The sequence below is a fragment of the Borostomias antarcticus genome (genome assembly GCF_949987555.1).
Source record: "Borostomias antarcticus genome assembly, chromosome: 1".
Taxonomy (NCBI): domain Eukaryota; kingdom Metazoa; phylum Chordata; class Actinopteri; order Stomiiformes; family Stomiidae; genus Borostomias; species Borostomias antarcticus.
In genome coordinates this window covers 20,254,555-20,278,941 of record NC_140234.1, presented here as the reverse complement: position 1 = coordinate 20,278,941, position 24,387 = coordinate 20,254,555, and the positions used below count along the sequence as shown (strand labels likewise).

At 48.1% G+C, this 24,387-nt stretch overlaps 1 protein-coding gene across 1 annotated transcript; it reads left to right on the top strand.

Moving 5' to 3' along the window:
* Positions 1-442: 442 nt before the first annotated feature.
* On the top strand, positions 443-24,078 carry axl (AXL receptor tyrosine kinase). The gene is made up of 19 exons (XM_084439591.1): positions 443-565; positions 3,224-3,434; positions 4,108-4,208; positions 4,373-4,555; positions 8,194-8,274; positions 8,568-8,683; positions 10,454-10,649; positions 14,989-15,128; positions 15,346-15,490; positions 17,475-17,604; positions 17,926-18,017; positions 19,402-19,497; positions 19,802-19,879; positions 19,960-20,052; positions 20,490-20,611; positions 21,278-21,387; positions 21,511-21,670; positions 22,049-22,185; positions 22,589-24,078. Exons 1-19 carry the CDS (start codon positions 481-483, stop codon positions 23,040-23,042), a joined length of 2,730 nt encoding a protein of 909 aa, XP_084295717.1. The 5' UTR covers positions 443-480; the 3' UTR covers positions 23,043-24,078.
* The last annotated feature ends 309 nt before the right edge of the window (positions 24,079-24,387 follow it).

The following is a 24,387-nucleotide window of genomic DNA, read 5'->3' as shown; positions in this document are numbered from 1 at the left end:
GAGGGCTGGGAATAACAGACCACAGGAAACGCAAGGAATAGCTCCTCCAACGCCAGAAATAACTTTTTACAACTTGTTTGGTGTGAAAGGTTTTGAGCGCCTTTTAGTGTGGTTGTTAAATCGTTTAACTGAAAGCGCACCATCTTCTCTTTCTGCGGAATTTGGGAGATGTATAACTTTAGCCTATTGTTGATACAGCTTCTGAGACAGTCCGAGTAAATGCAAGTCAATAATTTTACTCTCGAGTCAGGATTTTGAAATTGCTTTCGACGCAGAAAGGACAACCTGTCGGGATATCAGTTGGGTGAGAGGCAGCACAGCCTACCTGTGGTTTAACCACTGACTTTGATTTGTGTAGGCTACACTGGCCTGCTGCGAGAGGGATGCGGTAACTGGGCTCGAAACGTTGCCTATACCGATAGCTAAATCAAAACCTTTTACTTTTTAAATTCTTCCAAGAGGTGCGATCTTGACTTGACAATGAAGAGCGGGTCCCAGTGGTCCGTGCTTCTGATGCTGTTTTTGTCGGCTATGTTGACATCGGGAGCTGCGAGTGCCTTGACAGGTGAGCGTTAGCGCACATCTCATTCCATCAACATCTCATTTTATTAGCAAATCAACCGAGAATAAAGCGGAAACAACAGCAGTAATGCATGGTCGCCCACTGCTATTTGCCAATGAAATGCCCTAATTTGTTGTGGGAGTGGAAGAACCACAGCTGCAAAGTTGTAACATATGTCCAATTAGAGACAAATCTAATAAAAATGTTTTGCAAGACTCCCACAGGATGATCTAATTATTAATTATGTTTATTATGATGATTAGAAGGTACAATGTTTTTCAAAAATAGGATTAATTACTATTTCTTTCTGCCTAATGATTCAGGCTAAGTAAACTGATGTGTTACATGTCTACGTCTATGTCTGGCATGCTAACCAGGACCCCTCACCTGGTTTGTTTTTACCATCATGGTCGTCATTCTTTGATCTGACAGAGGCAGTCATAACTCTATTCAAAAGAGAGATGATCAGGAGGACATAGATGAAGCCAAAGTTTAGACCTGTGTTGGAACGCCTGCTGGAGGAGGGGTGAGGGTATGTGGGCGCGGGGGTGGAGGGATGAGGGTGTGTGGGCGCGGGGATGGAGGGGGGGACAGAATGCTTCAGCTTGTGAGTCAGAGGAGCAAGTCTGATTCAGACCAGGGAAATGATGGATGGGGCAGGGGGGCAAGAGTGTTGGGGAGAGGGGGGCAGGGAGGGGAGGGGGTATGATGTGTAGCGATGAATCCAGAAGAATGGCATGAAGAAGGAGGGTGAAGGAACGGGTGGAGTTGAATGTTGAGGGGGGCTGAGTTATGTGACATTAAGAGATGGGAGGATAAAGGGAGAGGGAGAAATGCATGGTTTTTGTCATGTATTTTGGGTATTTGCACTGGCATTCGACATCTGAGGCTTTTCAGTGAGAACAAAAGGGAGAGAGGAGAAGATATAGAGAAAGATGAACTAATGAGCATGGGCGTGTATGTACACTCACTCATCGACCAAAGCACGCACACACACACACACACACACACACACACACACACACACACACACACACACACACACACACATATAAACACCTCATGCAGAGCTTCATGTGCACTCACTAACTGTTTGATCTTAGCTTTCTTGAAAAACCTTTACATTGTCACAGAGCATGAGAAGCTCATTGTGCGAGTTGAATAATCAAGTATCTCAATACCGGTGACTAAAAAGATCTCAATACCAGGGACTAAAAAGATCTCAGTGACTAAAAAGATAGGACTTATCAGGTTTCTGGGAAGTCAGCCAAGCCCAAAGTTGGAGGAATGGCAGATTTTTAACACCGAAGAACACAGAGAAAACACAGAGAAAACACAGAGAATACACAGAGAATACACAGAGAATACACAGAGAAAACACAGAGAATACACAGAGAATACACAGAGAAAACACAGAGAATACACAGAGGCACAGGCACAGATTTGGTGGCCCCTTTATTTAAAACGCGTGCGTGTGTGTGCGTGCACGTGGACGCTAGTACTTTCTTTATCTAGAATCCAGTATAAACTAATCTATTTATTTACATTTGCACCTAATGAAAGTAATATAAGCGCAGGACAAAAGTGCCCCCTGAGTAGTAAATGTGTGTATGTTTATACATGTCTGTGTGAGAGACTAGCCTGAATGACAGAAGCCCTCTAGGTCAGAGGGTGAAGGTCAAAGGTTGAAAGTTGGTCGTGAAACAGACTCGGGGGGCGGGCTGACAAGCTTGAGAAAATCATTTGAGACATGAGTGTGTGTGTTTTTCCTTTTTGAAAGGACAGAAAATCAAAGACAAAGTCAGATTATTCAGCTACACCTGTGAATGTGAGGCTATGCTTCATCTTTAAAATGGGAGAGTGTGCCTGTCTTATCCTCCTCCGTAAAGGAATGCTTAGCATTTCCATTCGGTGATGTCATAGAAGGAAAGGGAGAGAAAGGGAAAAGAGATTTATCCTTGTTATATTTAAGTAATATTTAACTCCTCTCACCCCTATATTTCACACAATGAACAGATTTGCAGCTAACTTGGCAAGAGACCAGCAAACCTATCTGTTAGGGAGGCTTGGCAGAGAGTCTGAATGTGTTTAGTGTTTGTGTTCAGCTCCCTGTGTTCTCACACCACCCATCCTCTGACAAGGAGGCATTTGTCCTAGTGTCTGTCTGTCTCAGGTCAGCTTCTCACTCAGGCAGGGCCATGAGCTGGCTAGGCCCGTCACACACACACACACACACACACACACACACACACACACACACACACACGCATACACACACGCATACACACACACACACACACACACACACACGCATACACACACACAGTGACCTGCATAGATGATCTCACCAAGGCCAAACATCGGTCCTGATTGATCCTCAGAACAGTAAACACTTTTATCATAACAGAAAGCTGTTAATGGCAGATCAGATAGGGCAGCTTAAGAATGATGGCAATTAAGAATGTGGTTTTAAGATAAAATGTGCAAAACCAATACAGATATAGACCAGGCTACACACCTTCAAGATTCAAGATCTGTTTATTCGCCATGTACATGGTTTATACATACTAAGAATTCGACATGAATTGTTTTCGTGTAACATTGCTGTTTTTAAACAGTGAAAAAAAAGGCTAACTGTTCTCTCCCTGTCTGTACCTAAAGAGCTGACGTTCGTGCGGAGCCCCAACAACGTGACGTCGTCCCTCGGCAAGCCTGTGGTGATGAACTGCAACCTGCGGGGGCGCGGGGACGAGGAGGACGTCCCCCCTGATGTCGTGTGGAAGAGGGACGGACAGCCCCTGGAGTTCTCGGACACCAACCAGGTTCAGGTCCCCGTCAGCATGGACAGCTGGATGGTCATCAGCACACTCAGGTGGGCACTGGTCATTCTTTCCCTCTGTCTGTCTGTCTGTCTGTCTGTCTGTCTGTCTGCCTGTCTGCCTGTCTGTCTGTCTGTCTGTCTGTCTGAATGGTTTACTGTCTGTCTGTCTGCCTGCCTGCCTGCCTGCCTGTCTGTCTGTCTGTCTGCCTGTCTGTCTGTCTGTCTGTCTGTCTGTCTCTGTCTGCCTGTCTATCTGTCTGTCTGTCTGTCTGTCTGTCTGTCTGTCTGCCTGCCTGCCTGCCTGTCTGTCTGTCTGTCTGTCTGTCTGTCTGTCTGTCTGCCTGCCTGCCTGCCTGCCTGGCTGGCTGAATGGTTTTCTGTCTGTCTGTCTGTCTGTCTGCCTGCCTGCCTGCCTGTCTGTCTGTCTGTCTGTCTGTCTGCCTGTCTGCCTGTCTGTCTGTCTGTCTGTCTGTCTGTCTGTCTGAATGGTTTACTGTCTGCCTGCCTGTCTGCCTGTCTGTCTGTCTGTCTGTCTGTCTGTCTGTCTGTCTGTCTGTCTGTCTGTCTGCCTGCCTGCCTGCCTGGCTGGCTGAATGGTTTTCTGTCTGTCTGTCTGCCTGGCTGGCTAAATGGTTTACTGTCTGCCTGTCTGTCTGTCTGTCTGGTTGGTTTGTTGATCTCATAGAGCCAATCAGATTGAACTGTTGTTGTCTGTGTGATGCAGGATAGAGAAGGTCCAGCTGCCTGACATGGGCTCCTACCGCTGTGCTGTAATGTCTGGGGGCCGGGAGACTCTGTCTAAGGAAGGACACATCCAGCTGGAGGGTGAGTGGGCTGCACTGACACCACACACACACACACACACACACACACACACACACACACACACACACACACACACACACACACACACACACACACACACACACCACATTCAACACGGTGGTGGAATGTTGATCATGCCTAATGTCTTTCTTGCGCTACCTCAGGTCTGCCTCATTTCTCTGTGGAGCCCCAGCAGAGGACAGTGGTGGCAAACGTCACCCTCAGCCTACACTGTGTGGCCCACGGGCCTCCAGAACCAGTCCGGGTCATCTGGCTCCAGGACGGAGCTCCTCTCAACACCCTGGCAGACCCGGTGGCCCTGTCACCCTCCACACTCAACGTCACAGGTATCCAGTTACACTCTGTGCTACCACAACACTCAACACCCACATGTAGCCTAGTCATTACGACTAACCATAACACTCCACATCACTCAAGGGCTCAAAGTGCTTTCGCCCTGCCCCTACACCCTCCAACATTCAATAATCAATAAATCAATCACTTATGTGTTATTAGTAACATTCTGTAAGAGTTTTCTGTACCTTAAGAAGAGACTCTCTGTGCTCCCTTTCTAGTTTTTAATGAAATGGCTTTTAACTTTTTTAACTTTAGTTCAGAAGAGCCCCCCCACCACCAGACACACACACGAACACACACTCTGCCTGAATACTGAATACAGCTGCCCTCCACAGTGTGTGGCGACTGCCTGGCTGACTGCCAGTGGGTCCATTGAAGAGGTGCCCTTTGGTTGTGTGGTTGTTGGGCAGCGGTTGTCGGGCAGAAAGAGAACAGCGGGCAGAAGAGGCAAGAAAGGGGGGTTGAAAAAAAGGGAAGGGGTTGAATCAGAGAGATAAAACAGATGGGAGAAGTGTGTGGGGGGGGTGTTGTTGGCGTTTGAGCACAAACCACACCGGCCTGTCAGCTATTCGGTCTGTGTAAAATCCGGTAGTAGAGATGACAGAGGTGAGTCACTTGAGAGTAACGCAGAGAGATGTGAGGAAGGAAGGGGGCTGGGTGGAGGGGGGGGGGCTGGTTTGACTCATCCACACAGGTTGGCTGCTGCTGCCCGTCAGCTCGCTAGTGGGTACACTCACTGCCGTGGAATGGACAGCTGTTCTGGCGCACCGCAGCAAACCCAAACCCGAACCACCACACAAACACAAATATTCATTCAACAGGCCCATAAAGAGATATGCCCAAATTCAGCTGGGCCATAAGGAGCCACGGTCAGACTTTCTTCCCGCTTCTTCAAATACACCCTCCACACTCTGACGCCCCGCCAAGCTGCTTCTCCTCCACAGAAAAGCGCTCGTTTCTGTGGAGCTCTCTGGCCATTTCCTCACAACCCACTCACTGAGTAACCATATGCCTTGACACAATATACCGTGGGGAAGAAGCACTCCAAAGTGTGGCACTACTGATAACTTGTGAGTTCACGGGTTCATGAGACACTGGGGGGTGGGCGGGGTGCGTGGGGTGTTGTTGTGTTGTTTCAGCTTTGCTGATGAAGGGAAATCTGGGTAATTAGGGAAGGAAGGACAGTGGCGCAATCGCGTGATCTTCCGATGAGCAGTTCATTCACCACAGTCAGTGGTCATCCCTCCCTCCTACTCCTCCTCCATACTCCTCCTCCATGCTCCCTCTCTCTCCCAGCTCGAACCCTCTGTCCTCTTTCCGGCCACACACTGGATACAGGACAATGGAGGCATGGTCCCATCACACAACACAGCTCACTGTGCGCTTCACAGCTTTGGATGTGTGTGGCAGTGTCGAAGACTTAGATCAAGATGGCAGTGGAGTGTGTTTTTATGTAGTTGACACAACTGTCACATGTTTCTGTGTGATTGTGTGTGTGTGTGTGTGTGTGTGCGCATGTGTGTGAGTGTGTGCATGTGTGTGTGTGCTCTCCTATGAGTGAATACCTTCTGAGTCACCATCTGAGGACTCATCCACCAGTGAATGAGTGTGTGAGTGTTTGTACCTCCAGAGAACCCCATTCTCCCAGAAAGCAGAAGCAGGAGTGAGGGGCTCAGCTCTTTCTCGGCTCGATTTACACAGAGCTCAGCATGACCACTTCCTATTTTCAACTAGGCCGATCTCACACTGATAGACACGCATATCAACAACGAGGCATTAACACTAATACTGTCATATACTTTGCAGTGGCTTACAGTCCCTTCTGGGATCTTGAACCCTGACTGAATTTTACCCTGAGATTGACCCCCACACCTACATCTACACATCACACGCACGCACACACACACCAGTGGCGGCTGGTGACTCGAAAAACTGAGGACAGGAGGAAGAGAGGCGATTGGGGGGCACTTTCCCTCAGTCAGTTATTATTTGAAATATCAACTTTGAAGTGGATTTACAGTCAATTTTAGCATATGAAAAACACTTTCTTTAACTACATGCAGCATTTATTTATCATATTCATGATAAAATGTTACAAAACAACAATAAAACATTGTAAGCAATAGTTGTTGTAATGGATTGTACTCTTCTCTAAAGAGGGAACATAATTGATATTGGTGAGGTGCTGGAGAGGTTAGGTGATATATGGAAAATGTTTTTGATTAGGGGACACTGAGGTGTGCTGGCTCTCAAACAGTTTGTTGGCAAATAGATTTGACAACTGGACAATGGAATATGTTGCACAGCAAATGCAGTATCCAACAGTTCTCTCATGGCTAGCTAGCAATGGTACAGCTATGGGATTAGCTCATTTGGGTTGCTGTCAAAGCTGCCACTCTGTTGCTATAGCTACAATTATCACAACAATATGAACATCCATTTGAAAGTTTTCCATCCACCCATCCATCACTGGATGAGGAATAAGCACCGCAAATCGATCAATTCTCACGCAAGCAGGAGCCAGGCTGTGGATTTCTCCGATCCGACCCAGTCTCTAGAAATGTTTTGGAAGAGTTGCCGACAGTTTGCGCCTCCAGCCAATCAGCGCGTCTGCCTATGCCGTAGCCTGACGTGCACCTCGTAGCTAACGTTACCGGCTATAGCCAGCCAGTGGAACTGTCGTGTTCAGACGGCTCTAGCTCAAAAAGTATTTATGTCAGCTTAGATATTTAGATGGCTAGAATCAACACAAATAGACGAACAGTTTGATGTATAATATGTCCCATAATACTTTCGGATGTATTATATTATGGAGCTACGAACACACAAAGTCTCCAATGGCACAGGGAAGAGAAACACAGACATCAACGCCGACCCAATCGGCCTTCACTCTGGTAAATCTGGAATGTGATTGGACTAACAAAATGTCAAGGGCCGTGTCCGAAATGCATACTACCTGCTACTTGCTATATAGTAGGCACTATATAGTAGGCATACTACATACTATATAGTACCTACTGTTCCACAAAACGCGTGTAGTATGCGAGAAAATACAGCATGCTACTCGAGTCATCCAGCGGAAGTGACTGAATCCTGTTCAGACAGGGCCGGAGTACTGTCCTCCCTTGCGGTAATTTTTCAACGTTTTGGCCAATCACAAATTAGCAAGAAAAAAGACATTACATTGATTTAAGAGAAAAGAACCCGCCCTAAGGGAGGCTAGCCTCCCTTCCATAGATATCTATGGGTCCTCCAGCTGAATGTTATAGATGTCACTGTTGGAGCTTTAGAATTTCAATAATGGGTTTTTATCCATGGGTAAACCTGCTTTATGAACAAAACTGAGATAATATTCATTATGAATAAATAAATTAATATATTTATATTTTAATCCCTCTCTTCTCTCCAAAAACTGAGGAGGACTGTCCTCCCCTGCCTCAGTGGACGAGCCTCCACTGACACACACACACACACACACACACACACACACACACACACACACACACACACATACATACACGCGCACAAGAGCAGTGCACACCACAGAATGCTGAGCAGGGATTCTGGTTGTGAATGATGCCCATAGTTCCAATTTCACACCTCTGTGTTGGCTGGCCTCTCCATCCAGGTTTGAACCGGACCAGCACCTTCTCCTGTGAAGCCCACAACCGCAAAGGCGTGGCCACCTCAGGTTCCGGCACAGTGACTGGTAGGTGTCAGACACAAGGTGAAGAGGGCAGTTTGGACAGGTGCTGACATAAAGAATGCCCGTTTATGAATCTCTCTCTCTCTCTCCCTCCCTCTCTGTCTGTCTGTCTCTCTCTCTCTCTCTCTTCCCTGGTCTCTCTCTCTCTCTCTCTTCCCTGGTCTATCTATCTCTCACTCTCTCTCTCTCTCTCTCTATCTCTCTTTCTCTCTCTATCTCTCACTCTCTCTTTCTCTCTCTATCTCTCTTTCTCTCTCTCTCTCTCTCTCTCTCTCTCTCTGTCTGTCTGTGTCCAGTTGTCCCAGCGCAGCCTCAGAGGCTGAGGGCTGTAGAGGTCACCAAATCCAGCCTCCATCTGGCCTGGCAGCCTGGCTTTGGAGGAAACTACCCCATCACCCACTGCACCGTGCAGGTAAGACGGGGAAGGACAGACCTGGGGTGGACATGCCACCACTGTTGACTCTGACAGTGTGGCATGAAGTGTCTGAACTGCAGTTCAACACATCGCCACACTCTCCCGAACCGTCGACCGGGCGCTGACTCCCGTCGGCCGCGACCTTGCCTTTTGTCAGACTGATATTTCTGAGAGCGGGGCTTGCCTTTCTTTTCTTCTTCCTCTAACTCGTCCTCCACCCCTCCCTGGCTCATTCATGTGGCCGTGGATCGGGTTTCACTCTGGGAAAGTGGCCTCCTGGACTAATCTGCTGTAGTACCACTCCCTCCCTCTGTCCCTCCCTCCCTCATCGTCTTTACTCAGGCCATTGCAGACCGGAGTAGAGTAGAGTAGAGGAACATTCTCTCCTAGAGAGCAGAGCACCACCCATAAACGTCTGGTTCTAATAAAGCCGCCCCTGCTGCACCCCTCTGCCTGTACCCCATACTGCTCCTGAACCCCATCCCCCCCCCATCCCCCCAAAGGGGAACGGCCGAGGGGCCAGCTACAGCAGAATGGGGAGAGTTTTGAATTTTAACGGCTCATTGTGTGGCGCATGGAAACATGAAAGAGCTACAGTGTAGAGAAAAGAAAGATTGTATTGTTGTAAAATGGAGAGAAAAGCACGAGAACAAGAACGAAATGGTTGAAAGAAAGAAAGAGACAAAGAAAGAAAGAAAGAAAGAAAGACTGCCATAGAAAAGAGGAAAAGGCACTGGCAGGTATTAGAGTGAGTTATAGAAGTGGAATCAAGCAGTGTGACTCAAGCGTGAGCTGGCGATTAGATTAAGCCACCCCATTGTGGATTGTGGCCCAGTGAGTCAGTCATGACTCTTCACTTGCACACATGCTCCTAGCATTCCTGAGTCACACCACCTCTGACATGCCTCCACCACTGGAAACCCTTTCTTCTATTTAAAGTCCTTCCCTCCATCATCATCTCATGGTACTTAGTTCCATTGTCAAGGTGTGTATGTAATTCCACCTGTTCATACATTCATCCTTCATACATTCACCCTTTCTGTTCAACATTCATCCATTCTGTTCAACCAGCCTCCATTCATTTGCTGTTTTCCTGTCCTCCATTCACTTCCAGTCTTGGCTTAGTTTATTTTTTTAATCATGTATATCGTTAGTGCCGTAGCCCACCCTGTAACATGCACCCTCCAGTAGCGCTGTGTTTTGTAATGAGTAACACAGCAGAGAGCAGTAGACCGAGTGCAGGCTCTTATGTGGTTTATGACGGTAACGTTGGAGCCGTTTTCTCCCACGTGCTCCTATTTAAACATGTTTACCACCAAGCCCTTTTGTCGAGGCAGCATGTTCTCAGCCTGGGTTTGATCTTCTGCTGATGAGAGCTGCTTTATGCGCACCTTGCTGAGCTTGGCCTGTGGCCTGCACTGATGAGAGTTCAAGAACGAGAACAAAAAGTTTCTGTTTACTCCACACACACACACACACACACACACACACACACACACACACACACACACACACACACACACACACACCCCATATGCTTACCAATAGGGAAGAGAGAGGTTAAAATAATTCAGGGAAGAGGAAGTGTTACAGATTGCTTCCTTTTATAGATAAAACTGAAAGTTTATTTATGTTTTATAATGACTGGTTTCATTTCATAGTGTATTGCCTTTGTCAGACTAAATTAAGTAAATCATACTTTATAGTCACTAAATATTAATATTCTGTCATTTTATGTCTCATAATCTTTATTTCATTGTTTGCTAGACCAAGCGCTCCGGAGAGTTCTCCAGCATGGGCCCTGATCACATGGTCCACAACCAGAATGTGAACGTGCCTCCAGCCAATTACTTGGTGGGGGGCCTAGAGCCCCACAGCCCCTACGCCGCAAGGGTGGCGTGCCACAGCAGCCAGGGCGTGTCTGCCTGGACCCCCTGGCTGGAGCTCTGGACCAGCCAAGGAGGTAGGACCCACGAAGGATAAAATGGGAAAAACATATTTGAACTATTAGAACCAAGGAGCTATATTAGAACTAAATTAGAACCCCTCTATAAGGAGACAGTCTTGTCATGTCTTTTGTCTGAACAAAAAATACTTTTGTGTGAGATCACTGACTCTAACTGGGTCAGCAGGGCTGGGCCTAAGTTACCAGGTCCTTGGTGCATGTCCAAGTCCAAAGCATGGACTGGGACAGATATACTGTAGTTAGCTGCTACACTGAAGCTAAAACGTTGCCGCTCAGGAAGTCTTAAGTCTGCAGGCTTTATCTTTCTCTCTAAGTGGGTCAAGGCAGAGATGGGAGGCAGGTTACAGTGTAGACTAATGTACCTACACAGCTCTGTGCCCCTAGAGAGCCTGTGTTTACCAAGAATGACAACCAGAAGACTTACCACAGCACTCTGACTTTACAGCACAGATTCAGAAGTAAACTGTGGAGGTGGAGAGGGGAGGCCAGGGAGGGAGAGTGGAGGTGGAGACTTGGAAGGAGAGAGAAAGGAAGAGAGGGGGGCGTAGAGAGATAGATGGTTATTTCTCCTTCGGTTAGCCTAGTGGTGGGCCACTCTGTCATGGCCGTAATGCTAGGCTGCGTGTGAGTTTGAAAGGAGGTGGGTTTTTCCCAGGCCAGCTCATGCTGCCTGTATGTATCCCTGGCTAAAGCAGTGGAAAATAGAGAACGTTAAGCAGAGAGATATGCCACAGGAAAGACAGGGTGCTTTCCATAACGGAGAAGAGAGAAGTGGTTTTAACACACCGCATGTACTTCTTTGTAAAGAACGTTTCGGTTCTTTTAATCCATAGCAACTTAACTCCTGCTTTTTTGTTTGGCGGGTCTCACTGCACTTGTCCCAGTTGAAGTCAGTGTCAAGGGGGGAGGGGTTGTGGCAAAAGATAAAAACAAGAGAGCAGCCAGTGATAAGAGAGAGCAGCAGCACGGGTCAGAGGAAGAGAGAGGGAGAGAGTAAGTGAAGGCAGCTGAGTCATATTTTCCATGTGTCACTCTGAAGTCTCAGATCAGAGGACTGTGACAAATTCTGCTTTTGGGGGCTCTGTCTCTGTTTGTCGTCTTCTCTCTTCTCTCATCATTGTCTCATTCGCCACGTGTACAGATGTGTGTGTGTGTGTGTCCTACATGGAAGTTTCTCTTCCTGTAGCATTCTTTCTGAGATTGTAACTTCTTTCATTTTTGTAAAAGTCTTGTTCCCTCCACTCCTCTGCTCCTCACCTGCTGATCGCTCCTTCTATCCTCTCCTCCCTCTTCCCTTCCTTCCTCTTTCCCAGTGTGGCTCCCGTCTCTCCTACTGCATTCCCATTTCCTAACAATGCTATCGCGGAATGTATTTCCTGCATGCTTACTTCAAAGGAGCAGAACTCCTTCTTTCTCTCGTTCCTGTCTTTCGTCTCGTCCCCTCCTCCTCCTCCCTCTCTCACGTGTCCTTTTACTTGACCCCAGATGACTCCAGAAAAAAGACAGATGAAATATAGCTACACTGTGGGAAAAATGAAAAGGAGAGAGAGAGAGAGAGAGAGAGAGAGAGAGAGGGAAAAGCAGGCGGATGGGGACTTTGAGAAAACATGCGTCTCGCTATTTTCCCAAAGCCCACGTTGTCCCGAGGGATGAGAGTGGGGGAAATTCAGAGAGAGAAAGAGAGAAAGAAAGAAAAAGAGAGGAAAAAGGAGGGGGTAGAGATTGTCCATGTAATACCCCTTATCCCAAAGACAGTACTAAACCATTTAACATTCTCTTCATCTGAATGCATTTGATAAAATAGCTGTTGAAAATATGACATATTTCTCCCATCCAACACACAACATTGTATGCACACATTTCCCTGGGGGTCTACTGTTTGAGTCTTATATAATATAAATAATCCATTTTATGTAATATATATTACCCATCAAATGCCTCCTGAATTAACGCATCATTTACAGGGGTCATAGTTGGTGACACGCCCATCCATCCAGATGCTAGGACATGGAAGTGAGTCAGTGTCACGTCGTATACTTCTAATACCAGTTAATACCGCCGGCTTACAAATGAGACCGCAAATTATAAACAATACCATTTCACACAGGGTCCCATTACATAGCTTTAGAGGCTAAAGAAAACACGCTGTCCTGCAGTTAAAATTAAGAGGTGGGTGTTTCCTGGACTTGTGACATGTTTGATGACCCTCACATTTATGTTTACAGCTGATCTGGGAAAGACATTTCCTGACCAGTGCTGAGCTTGTTAGTATTTACTGAGAGCAGAGAGAGAGAGTGAGAGATGCCAGACTTCAGAGAGATCCAGATGGTGACTCAGTGTTTGGCTGAATGCTGACCTGTTCCATCCCCATACTGACCCACTCTAACACGGACTGATGGACAGGTGCTGACCACGGTCTGGGTCACTGCCAGTGCAGAGCAAGCCCAACCATCTCTCCTCCATCTCATAAAGACACCATATGGAATAGGACTTAGACCTCCACTAAAATAGATTTCTATACCACCCAAACAGAGTGCCTCCTACGGTGTAATAGTTTGTAGCCTGCATTGTGCTAGGATGTTAATTTCTCCAATTGGATATAATTATAGCCAACGCATTTCTCTACTAAACTTGGTTGGGCCGTGTCTCAGCTTTTAATATCATGGAAGACATTAAAGACAAAAATATACACATTTCCCCACGCAAATGTCTCTTCATATTTCACACAGGGAACCTTTTGAGAATTTCTTTTGTCTCCGTTTTGCTTTCTTCCTCATTACAGTTCTCCAACTGGGATCTGTAGCCAACCACTTTTTCCTCTCTGTTTTACCTTGACACACACATACAGTACAGTACATCTTTGTCCACTTGAACTCATTGGCTCCTTTCTTTATGATGAAGAGAGAGAGACGTTAGCACACAGAAAAGGCTGAGAGTGAAGAAAAGTTGGAGAGAACGAGATGTAATCATGCTGAACAGAAGAAGAGGGAGGGAGGGAGAGAGAGAGGGAGGGAGGGAGGTAGAGAGAGAGAGGGAGGGAGAGAGAGAGGGAGGGAGGGAGGGAGGTAGAGAGAGAGAGGGAGGGAGAGAGAGAGGGAGGTAGGTAGGGAGAGAGTCGGAGAGAGGGATGGTGGGGCACGGGTGGAGGCAGACTGGAGGGTGTGTTTTTTTTTTTGGCTGCTGGCAGTACAAGCCGGGGCCACATGTGGAAACAATCACCCGCCAAACGCTTCCTGATAACATCATCTATGCGCTGTGCTGTGTTTCCCAAATGGACCTACACACACTGGGTGTGTATGTGATAGCGTGTGTATGTGTGTGTGCGGGTGTGTCTGTCTGTGTGTGTTGTAACATTTAGAGAGAGCGAGAAACAGACAAAGGGAGCCTTAATTCTCCAACAGCAACAAAGGAAATAAGCGCTGTCGTCTCCTCTTGTGAGAGTTCCTAGAACGTCGGCGCAGTTCAGAACTGGAGAACTGGACACACACAAACACCCCCTCCCTGTCTCACACACACACACACACACACACACACACACACACACACACACACACACACACACTCACAAACACATAGACACACATATACACACAACCACCCCCCACTCCCACCCACACACACACACTCACAAACACACACACACACACGCATTCCTGCTGCTATTTCTAGCATGTTATTCGGCTAGTTTTTCTCCCCACTGGGATTTTTCTGCTGCCAGTCGCCTTTTTCGAGCTTTCTGGTGCAAAGGTTGAGAGTTAACAAAGAAAAGGAAGACAAGTTGAAGGAGAGAATGAGAGAGGCAGAGAGGAGAAAAGGAGGAACACAGCGTGTGTGCTTCTATGTTCTTCCATCCACGCAGAGACAGACTAGCTGTGGCTTCTGAGCTCTGCTGAATCACTCGGTCTGTGGTGCCCTTAACTAGGCTTTTTGCCCTAAATAAAGCAGAATTCTTCACATTCTCTGACACCCTGTCCTCCCAGCTGCTGTAGTCATCCACACCCTTAAGGCTCGGCTCTGTCAAAACAGCACATGCCTGAATGGTCCTCAGCCTGCTGGCCCCGGGCCCCTGACTCTGCTGGCTCCTCAGCCCTGTACACCACACCCTGTAGCTGTTCCCAAATCACTAGATGTTGTTTCGCGGTACAGTATATATTTATACAGTATATATTTATACAGTATATATTTCAAAACAGGATGTTCAGTAAAGGTACTGACTGTACACACCAGAAAACACAGTGCAGCTTTAAGACACAGAAGTTTGAAGCTGGGGGTAGCTGTTAGACACGGCTTTAAGCGATATATGAGGTGTAACCTGTGTTTGTGTTGTGTGTCCCAGTGCCAGACAACGCCCCGGTGAATGTGAGTGCGGTGCTGAACGGTACCGAGGTGCTGGTGACCTGGGAGGAGCCCCCTGGCAGACTGAATGGAGATCTGCAGGGATACCTGCTGGAGTATAGTTCACCCAACATGAATCAGGTATCTCTATCACACACACACACACACACACACACACGGTGATGTAACGGTATGAAAATGTCATATCACGATTATAGTGAGCAAAATCAGGTATCTCTCTCACACACACACACACACACACACACATACACACACACACACACACACATACACACACACCTTGTGATCTCCAATCAGATGTACTTTCCTAAGACTCTGCCGCTTTCTTTGTTCTTAGACCGTTGTGGATGCAGGACTGTACCCAGAGCTGTCCATCAATCTGTCCCTCCCCTTGTCCAACGTGTCCTTCCGCCTGTGTGCCTACACAGAGGCGGGCCCGGGACCCTGGACCCCCATACACACTCTGACCCTCATCAAACCTGGTGAGCTGGAGGAGAGCGGGAGCAAACATGATTGAATATAGATACAGAGCTATTACTATGTTACTGTGCTCGGCAAAAATCTAATGATAATCGTGTCTTTCATTTTCACAGAAATGGAGGAGCTGAAATCCAGGGGTGAGTGATAAAACAGAACTGATAAACCATAACTTATGACCCCCCCCCCCCCCCCCCCCCCCCAAACAACCACATAGAGGGACACGTAACAATGGTGACAGAGGAAACGTACCCTGAGCTCACTGTGTATCTGACCGCAAGACTTCTCCTTCTCTCCTGCTTCCCCCGAGCCCCATGCATCCCTTCATGCGCTTATGAGAAAAACGGAAGGATGAGAAAAAGAGAAGAATGGACAACAGAGAGGAAGGATGGAGGAGGAGGGGGGGGGGCGGTCATAAATATTTATAACCAGCGACAGTGCAGCATCTCTTGTTTGTTTAGGCTATTCAGGCCAGACAGACAATCCGGAAAGAAAGAAGAGAGGAGGGAGAGAATGTGGGGGGTGAAGGGGGGGTTCAACAGCAATGGGGGGTGAAGGGGGGGGGGGGTTCATCAGCGATGGGGGGTGAAGGGGGGGGGGGTTGAACAGCGGTGGGGGGTGAAGGGGGGGGGTTCAACAGCGGTGGGGGGTGAAGGGGGGGGGGGGTTCAACAGCGATGGGGGGTGAAGGGGGGGGGGTTGAACAGCGGTGGGGGGTGAAGGGGGGTGGGGGGTTCAACAGCGGTGGGGAGTGGCTGGAGAGAGAGTGGGAGATGTTTTGGAGGGAGGGAGGGAGGGAGGGAGCCAGCGGGTCATATCTCATGTGAGAGAAAGGGTGCTACAGTTCATTGATCCTTCGTGGGAGGGCCGGTGGTATATTTTGATGGAAGGCAGAGGGGAGAACAGGGGATGTCGGAATGAGCGAGTGGGAGATGTTTTGAGTGATCGTAACGCTTAAAGGATAAGGACACTGAATGTCATGTTTAGCCCTATTCCTGGCTTCCCTGGCATGTATCTGACTAGTACAGGTTAAAATATTTCTGTTTTGTGCAGTACAGAGTTCTGTGTCAATAACGTCGGCGCGCGCACCCTGGCTCATTGCTATGGGCACACTCAAAAGACTCTAAAAAGTATGATATACGTGGATTTCAAGTTCAGGAATTACATGGTTTATGCTTACCAAGCTCTGAAGTCGTCATGTAAACACCATAGGTCCTTTCGCCATTTCGAAATAACAGTAACTTGTAAACAGTACTAATTTCACCGAACATACATACATAACAGCCATCCCTTACGCTGTAAACCTCTGCGAAATTCGGATTCGGATGAATTTTGCGGAGGTTTACAGCTTGGTAAGCATAAACCATGTAACTCCTGAACTTGAAATCCACGTATATGATACTTTTTAGAGTTGTTTGATTGTGCCCATAGCAACGAGCCAGGGCGCGCACATCAAAGTTATTGACACAGAACTCTGTACTGCACAAAACAGAAATATTTTAACCTGTACTAGTCAGATACATGCCAGGGAAGCCAGGAATAGGGCTAAATATGAAATTCAGTGTCATTATCCTTTAATGAAAAGCAAGACATGCCAGACAGACAGTGTTCCACCCCAGTGTAAATACGGAGGTGAGTAATCTGAGGTCAGTACGCTGGTTGTAATGAGATAATCAGCCCCAGGGAGGGAGAGAAAGAGAGAGAGCAGAGGAGGAGACGTCATGAGAGTAAAATAACAGAGCTCGAATCCAGAATTACCAAGTCCAAATATCCCTTCCTGCAGCATGGCCTTCAGTAAACTCCCCTTGCACCATACTGACCCCGCCGCATACACACACACACGCACACACACACACACACACACACACACACACACACACACACACACACACACAGTGACTTGTGGTGACTCTAGCAGTGCATCTCCCCCTTCTAAACGACTTACATGAACCCCCCCTCCCTCCTCTCTCTCTCCCCTCCACCACCCCAGGCCTGTCCTCTCCCCAGGTCTTCTCCTGGCAGTGGTGGTATGTGGTGATGGCCGTGGCGGCGGCCGTGGCCTTGGCCATGCTCATAGCCGTGTACGTGGCCAGACTGAGGCGCAAGGAGACACGCTTCGGGTGCGTAGGCCGCCCCGGCAAGAGGGCGGAACCTGGCGGCTTTGCCAAGCCACCGCGAATGATGTTTTTTTCTCTCTTGACTCATTTGTCTCAGATCACCATGCATTCTGCAGCACTGGGAGTCACTTCTCAGAGCCCCGTCTGTGTCTGTGTCAGAGTGTCAGTCTGCATTCTTCTGTGTGTCAGAGTGTCAGTCTGCAGCCATGCTTTCAGCTGTGCTTGTGCATCTGCAGGAACCTGAAACCGATTCCTGACTGTCTCTCTTTTATGTGTGTGTGTGTGTGTGTGTGTGTGTGCGTGCGTGTGTGTGCACGTTCACAGGGAGGCGTTTGAGCCGATGATGGAGAGCGGCGAGCTGGTGGTGAGATACCGTGCGCGTCGCACCTACAGCCGCAGGACCACTGAGGCCACACGTGAGTTCCTTCCTTCCTTCCTTCCTACCTTCCTTCCTTCCTTCCTTCCTTCCTCACACATCCACCGGCGTCTGTCTGTACAGGCTGGTGTCTGGCCAGCTTACCTCTGCATGCCGGTGCCTGTACGAGACCCCGGGACAGACAGCGATACACAAGGTAGATAGAGTTTCCCTCCTCACCTGCCTGTGACAGGTGTCTATCTGGAGGACCTATCCGAGCATATCCTATTACAGTTTAATACTACTTTTTTTTCTTTTGGTGTTTTTTGCTGCTGTTCTAAGGGGGAGGAGTTAATCTAGTCCCCCCAGCTGTACAAACAGATCAGTAGTGGCCAGGCAGCTGATCCGCTTCAAAAGAACTCCTTCATCTGCTTTAAAAGGTTACAGTACTCTATCTGATTACCGTGTCATACCGTAATTGAGGTTGAGTGTAATCAGTGTAGGACACGAGAACATGCAGTGAAATTAGATTTAGTACGGGGTAAATAGCATATCCACAGCAGTACGTCATATCAGGACACAATCTGCGTGTCTGTTCTGCATGGATGCCTCATTGTAAATCACATACCTGTGTAAGTCATAAACACGCGCGTGCACACGCGCAGTCATATTTCACAATCAGGTGACATTCGAGTCCTGTTGTTTTGCCTGTGTGAGTGAGTTCATCTTGGGGTAGATCTCCCTTACTGGACATGTCTCAACTCGCTGCGCTGGCAAAGGAATGAAATGATGAGAGAAGACAGAGGGGAAAATAGAGAGAGACACAGACAGAGACAGAGAACAATGAATAAAACCATAATACTGAGGGAGAGATGTAGAGATAAATGTGATGTGTATAGAGAGCGAGGAAAGTTCAATGGGGAGACGAGAGGGGGTCCTGGTTGCTGAACTGTTGTTGATCAGCTAGCCTGGCTTCCACTCAAGAACGTGACGGCCTGGCGCTAACAGCCTGTCATACTAGCTGTGTCGAAATAATGCCTGTGGGCTGAGCTCACTGTTTGATGCCTGGCAGATTGATACTCTTTAAATGCCTGTCCCTGGCTGCATCTTAGCCCAGATGTGAAAACATCCGTGTGGCGTGACGCACGGTCTACTCCCCTATCGCACTCCCTGGCGGCCAGCCGGTCTGGTACTCGGTCTGGGCTGCAGCCTGGGGGGGGACACGCGGGGCTATCGGGACCAGCTTTAAGCCTTACCTAAGACCTCATATCCTGTCATCTCTCCAAAATGCCCCTCCTAGGAATGATGTCACGTGTAACTGAAACGCCATCCGAGAGAGGAAACGCGATGTTAGACGTGATCTGCTGGCTGTGTTGTGTAGCACCCTATGGAAATACCACATCTCCCACATTTATTATAACATATATTGTTTTTCTCTCCGTCAGTGAATACCCTGGGCATCAGTGATGAGCTCAAGCAGAAGCTGCAGGATGTGATGGTGGACAGACATAAACTAACCCTGGGAAAGACATTGGGTGAAGGTGAGGGTCTGCTATCTGGCTTCTTGACTCCTCTATAATCCTGTTATAAAGTCACGCGGCATAAAAAATCCATCACAGAGTCAACCCAGAAGGAAGTTACAGTATCATGTGTTATTCCTCTCCTTGGCTCCTCTACTTATCTCTAAGTCCTGCCGGCGCCTGCTGGCATGGTAAACTATCTGATAGTAAGACACACTGTGACCCTGGGTTGGGCTCACTGTGTGAGAACGGAAACAGACTTGACAATAGTCAATGGACTCCTTTACCAATGTGTGTGTGTTTCTGTTTGTGTGTGTCTCTGCAGGGGAGTTTGGCTCGGTGATGGAGGGATTGCTAACTCAGGAAGAGTCTGTTCTCAAGGTGGCTGTGAAAACCATGAAGAGTAAGTTCAGACCCTAACACAACACCACACAGAATCACCCACTGAAACCGGCATGTGGTCTAACCTGCTCTACTCCCCAGTCGCCATCTGCACACGGACGGAGATGGAGGACTTCCTGCGTGAGGCCGCCTGCATGAAGGAGTTTGACCACCTCAACGTCATGCGCCTCCTAGGTGAGAGAGAAGATAGTATGAGTCTGGAATGATACAGTTCTGTCCTTATTAGGAACCCCAGTGGTAGACTTTTCCTATTTCGGAGTGACATACTGTGTGTGTGTGTGTGTGTGTGTGTGTGTGTGTATGTGTGTGTGTGTGTGTGTGTGTGTGTGTGTGTGTGTGTGTGTGTGTGTGCGTGCGTGCGTGCGTGCGTGCGTGCGTACTGGTATGCGGTTTGCACAGTACAAAATGTACTGTACATACTCCAATTCTTGTTTTGCATTGTGTGTTGTTGTTGTTGTTTGTTGTTGTTGTTGTGGTTGTTGTAAAACCATACAGTATGTTCAAAAGATGTATGGTTGTCCGTTCCTAAAATGCTTCCAATGCTTCATAATGGCCCAGGGTTACTGTAGCCCTACCCAGGCCAGACTGTCACGGTCTCTCTGTACCCCCAGGTGTGTGTCTGCAGACAGTAGAGAGTGAAGGATACCCTTCCCCTGTAGTCATCCTGCCATACATGAAGCATGGAGACCTGCACAGCTACCTGCTCTACTCACGCCTGGGAGACTGCCCTGTGGTGAGTACTATCACACACACACACACACACACACACACACACACACACACACAGACGTAGACATACACACATGCACTCATGCAGATGTCCCACCCACGTATATACACACACACACACACACACACACACACACACACACACACAAACTGCGCTCTCGTCAGTTAAAGTAAGTTACGGGTGAGCACTATTGTAGTTCATGGCGGGGGGGAAGATACAGTATAACTCTTAGCCAATCGCTACACTATCAGCAGTTCTGTCGTTCATGATTGATGACGTTTTTTGCGGAAGAGGGAAATAAAATACGCAATATGTCTCTCAGGACCGGGACTGGAGAAACGCAAGTGTTATCCAAACAAGTTTCCTGGGAAATGTTGAAATGAGGGCAGGGCAAACGTTCCAAAAACACAATAAGTACAGAATCCTATCCCTCCCTCTGGAACAGACTGTACCACAGGCATTTGGGGAGGGGACACACTGTGAAGACTTTAGTCTGTGATACAGTATAGTTCTACACAGTTGGTTTAGTCCACTCCTCTAGGCCTGCTTGTGGTTTGCTGAAACCCTGCAAAAGAAGGGTTGTGGCGCCCTCTGCTGCTCTAATACATACCTGCTGCCAAGTGTCACCCTGTACTGTAATACACTGTTTCCCTCTGCTTTGTCCTGCAGTACCTCCCATCCCAGATGCTGGTTAAGTTTATGACCGACATTGCCCGGGGAATGGAATATCTGAGCAGCAAGAACTTCATCCACAGAGACTTGGCCGCTCGAAACTGCATGTAAGCAAAACATCTGACTCTGTTTCCTCTTCTGTGTTCTTCATTGGTCTCTTTCCCCTGGTGTCTGAAATACACCTGTCACTCACTGGCATGGTATCTAACCTCTTGGACCTTCTGCCTCAGGCTGAATGAGAACATGAATGTGTGCGTGGCTGACTTTGGGCTCTCAAAGAAGATCTACAATGGAGACTACTACCGCCAGGGACGCATCTCGAAGATGCCCGTCAAATGGATCGCCATTGAGAGCTTGGCTGATCGAGTTTACACCACCAAGAGTGATGTGGTGAGTTTGCAAGAGTGCCGTTTGTGTGTGAAAGTGTGTGTGTGTGTGTGTGTGTGTGTGTGTGTGTGTGTGTGCGCCTGTGTGTGTGTGTGTGTGTGTGTGTGTGTGTGTGTATATATTTGTACTCTACCACTTTTTTCCCCCCACTTAACAGTGCACATTCTTTGGTATGTTCTGTATGTCGAAGGAAGTGGGCTTAAGCAAACATGGCAGTGTTACTGTGGGCAGGTACCGCTTTGATTGGGCCTCAGGCTGAGCCAGTGTTTGCTCACAGTGGATTTGTGTTTGACTAATGTGTGGCTGGGCGTTAAGAGACTGACCGTAGCCCTCCCTCCCTCTCTGATCCTCTCTTAACTCACCCGTATCTCCCCCTCCCAGTGGTCATTTGGAGTGACCATGTGGGAGATCGCCACGCGTGGGCAGACGCCGTACCCCGGGGTGGAGAACAGCGAGATCTACGACTACCTGAGACAAGGGAACCGCCTCAAGCAGCCGCCTGACTGCCTGGACAGCATGTGAGTAACAAGCTGAACTCATTCACCACATCATCCACGCTTTACTATGATGCTCTTAGCTTCTCTCACTCTGAAATGTAATTTAATGTAATTTATTTCTTTATAAATGTTCTTAGCCGGTAGACAAACATACTCCTGGAGCTTGCTTGATCGCCTTGTTGAGAGGGGTCAGGGAAGAATTTTTACAGCTCACTTATCTGGCCCCCGGGTGATACTGTTTTTTTGCTTCCCTCTGGAATATGTAGAGAGTGGGTTGTATGCCCTCCTCCCTTGTTCTCTGTAAAGCGCATTGTGTTGCCTCTGGGTATGAAATGCGCTATACAAATAAAGCTTTGATTGATTGATTGATTGATTTACTGAAGCTGAAATGAACAAATCCCCTCTCTCCTCCTCTCTCTTCTAGCTACGCCCTCATGTTCTCTTGCTGGCTGCTGAGCCCCAAGGACCGACCCCGGTTCGAGTCCCTGCGCTGTGAGCTGGAGAAGGCCCTGGAGGACCTGCCGGACCCCATGGACCCCGACGAGATCCTCTACGTCAACATGGAGGAGTCCTCCTCGGAGGGGGGGGCGGTGGGGGGCCGGGAGCCCGCGGGGGGGCCGTGCCTGAAGGGCCTGGAGTCGGTGGCCACGGTGGAGGTGCACCACCCCAGCCGCTACGTCCTCTGTCCCCAGCACGAGGCCAACCGGGCGCTGTCCGACTCCCTGGAGAGCCTCGGCTTCCCGGCGTCGTCGTCCTCCGCCGCCACCCTGCCCCTGCAACCCTCCTCCCACTCCACCCCCAACCCCACACGCTCCCCCACCCCCACAGCGGAGGTGCTGGAGGAGTGGTGCGGGACCAGGAAAGTGCCCTGGCAGTGATGGGCCTGCTCTCCGTCCCACTTTGACAGACTGATAAGACACCGGGTCAATACCAATGTGTATCATTCTCTCCTGTCAGAGACCTCCACAAGCCCTCCTCTTGGTATTGACACCTACGGACACAAATGTGTCCTGACACACGTTTTGCACAAACACCCCCCCCCCTCCACACACACACACACACCTTAGACATTCCAAGTTGTAACTAAGAGAATGGAGTTGTCAACATTCATATTCATCCTCATGCCATATCCTCTCTGAGAAAGAGAACATATCCAATTGAACAAACAACTCGCTGATCCAAGACAAGCTTTCATTTAGAACAGGCTCACCTTAGTCCTAGCTCAGTGATACTGCAGCACAATCACAGAAATGGAAACCCAATTAGACATTGCAACCACATACCTATGCCAGTCCAGTCCAACAACCTGTCATCATGTGTTTGCTCCAGCAATAATGAACTAAAAATGGACCTAACATGGACCTGATCGAAGGACCGCCAGCTACGACCCTGCCGTTTTTGTGTATAAAATGTCAACTCAGGAGCCACTAGTGTCAAAACTGTCCAGCAAGCATTGAAACAGCTGACATGTTCTTGTATATACAGTACAGTACTGTAGGAGCTTTCTACAGTGGAGCAATGAGAATGGACAAAGACATCACAGAAGCTTCTTTGACCTCTGCAGAAGCAGACTGTGATCTTATGCTGGATGGATATGTTGACTCTGAGGCCCTAGCTTGCCTGTGCCCTCCCTGTCCCAACACCTTCAACATCCAAGAGGAAAACTCTTTTACTATTAAAGTAGGTCGAGCATAAAGTAGACATGTAGCTCTGTAGAACAGAAACAGTGTCAGTGTCCGGTCATTTGTCCTAACTCAGGAACTAGTGAGATATGGTCCAACAGATACAAAGGTACTGGTCAGTTTGGTTGAGGGGAGAGAGAGCACTCTTGATAGCACTCTTGATAGCACCAAGGTTAAAAGTGTTACATGCAAGGCTGTCTGATGGTACAGGCTTGGCTTTTGTGGCTCAAGCACAGTGTTAGTTTTACAGTATGTTTATATGTTCCTTTTCCTCGTTTGTTCCTTATTCGTATCTGAATGACCTTTGCACTAATGTTAACGTGTTTATATATACATCAATTCTTTTTTTTTTGTATTTCGTGTTGCTTGCTTTTCTTTGGTTTTAATCACTTTTCATGTATTATTGTCCAGTCTGAAATGGATTGTTCTGTCAACAGAGCTTATAAATGCCACAGCTTCCAGAAAATATGAGCCACAGGGCTTGGGAGTTACACCAAGATCAAAATGTACTGGCGGTGGCATTATTGGACTCTGGTTGGAT

Excerpts from the sequence above, each read along its gene's own strand:
- axl (XM_084439591.1), top strand. The coding sequence starts at position 481 with ATGAAGAGCGGGTCCCAGTGGTCCGTGCTTCTGATGCTGTTTTTGTCG. Across the intron at positions 4,209-4,372 it reads AGGACACATCCAGCTGGAGG|GTCTGCCTCATTTCTCTGTG; the intron begins GTGAGTGGGCTG and ends GCGCTACCTCAG. Across the intron at positions 17,605-17,925 it reads CGCAAGGAGACACGCTTCGG|GGAGGCGTTTGAGCCGATGA; the intron begins GTGCGTAGGCCG and ends GCACGTTCACAG.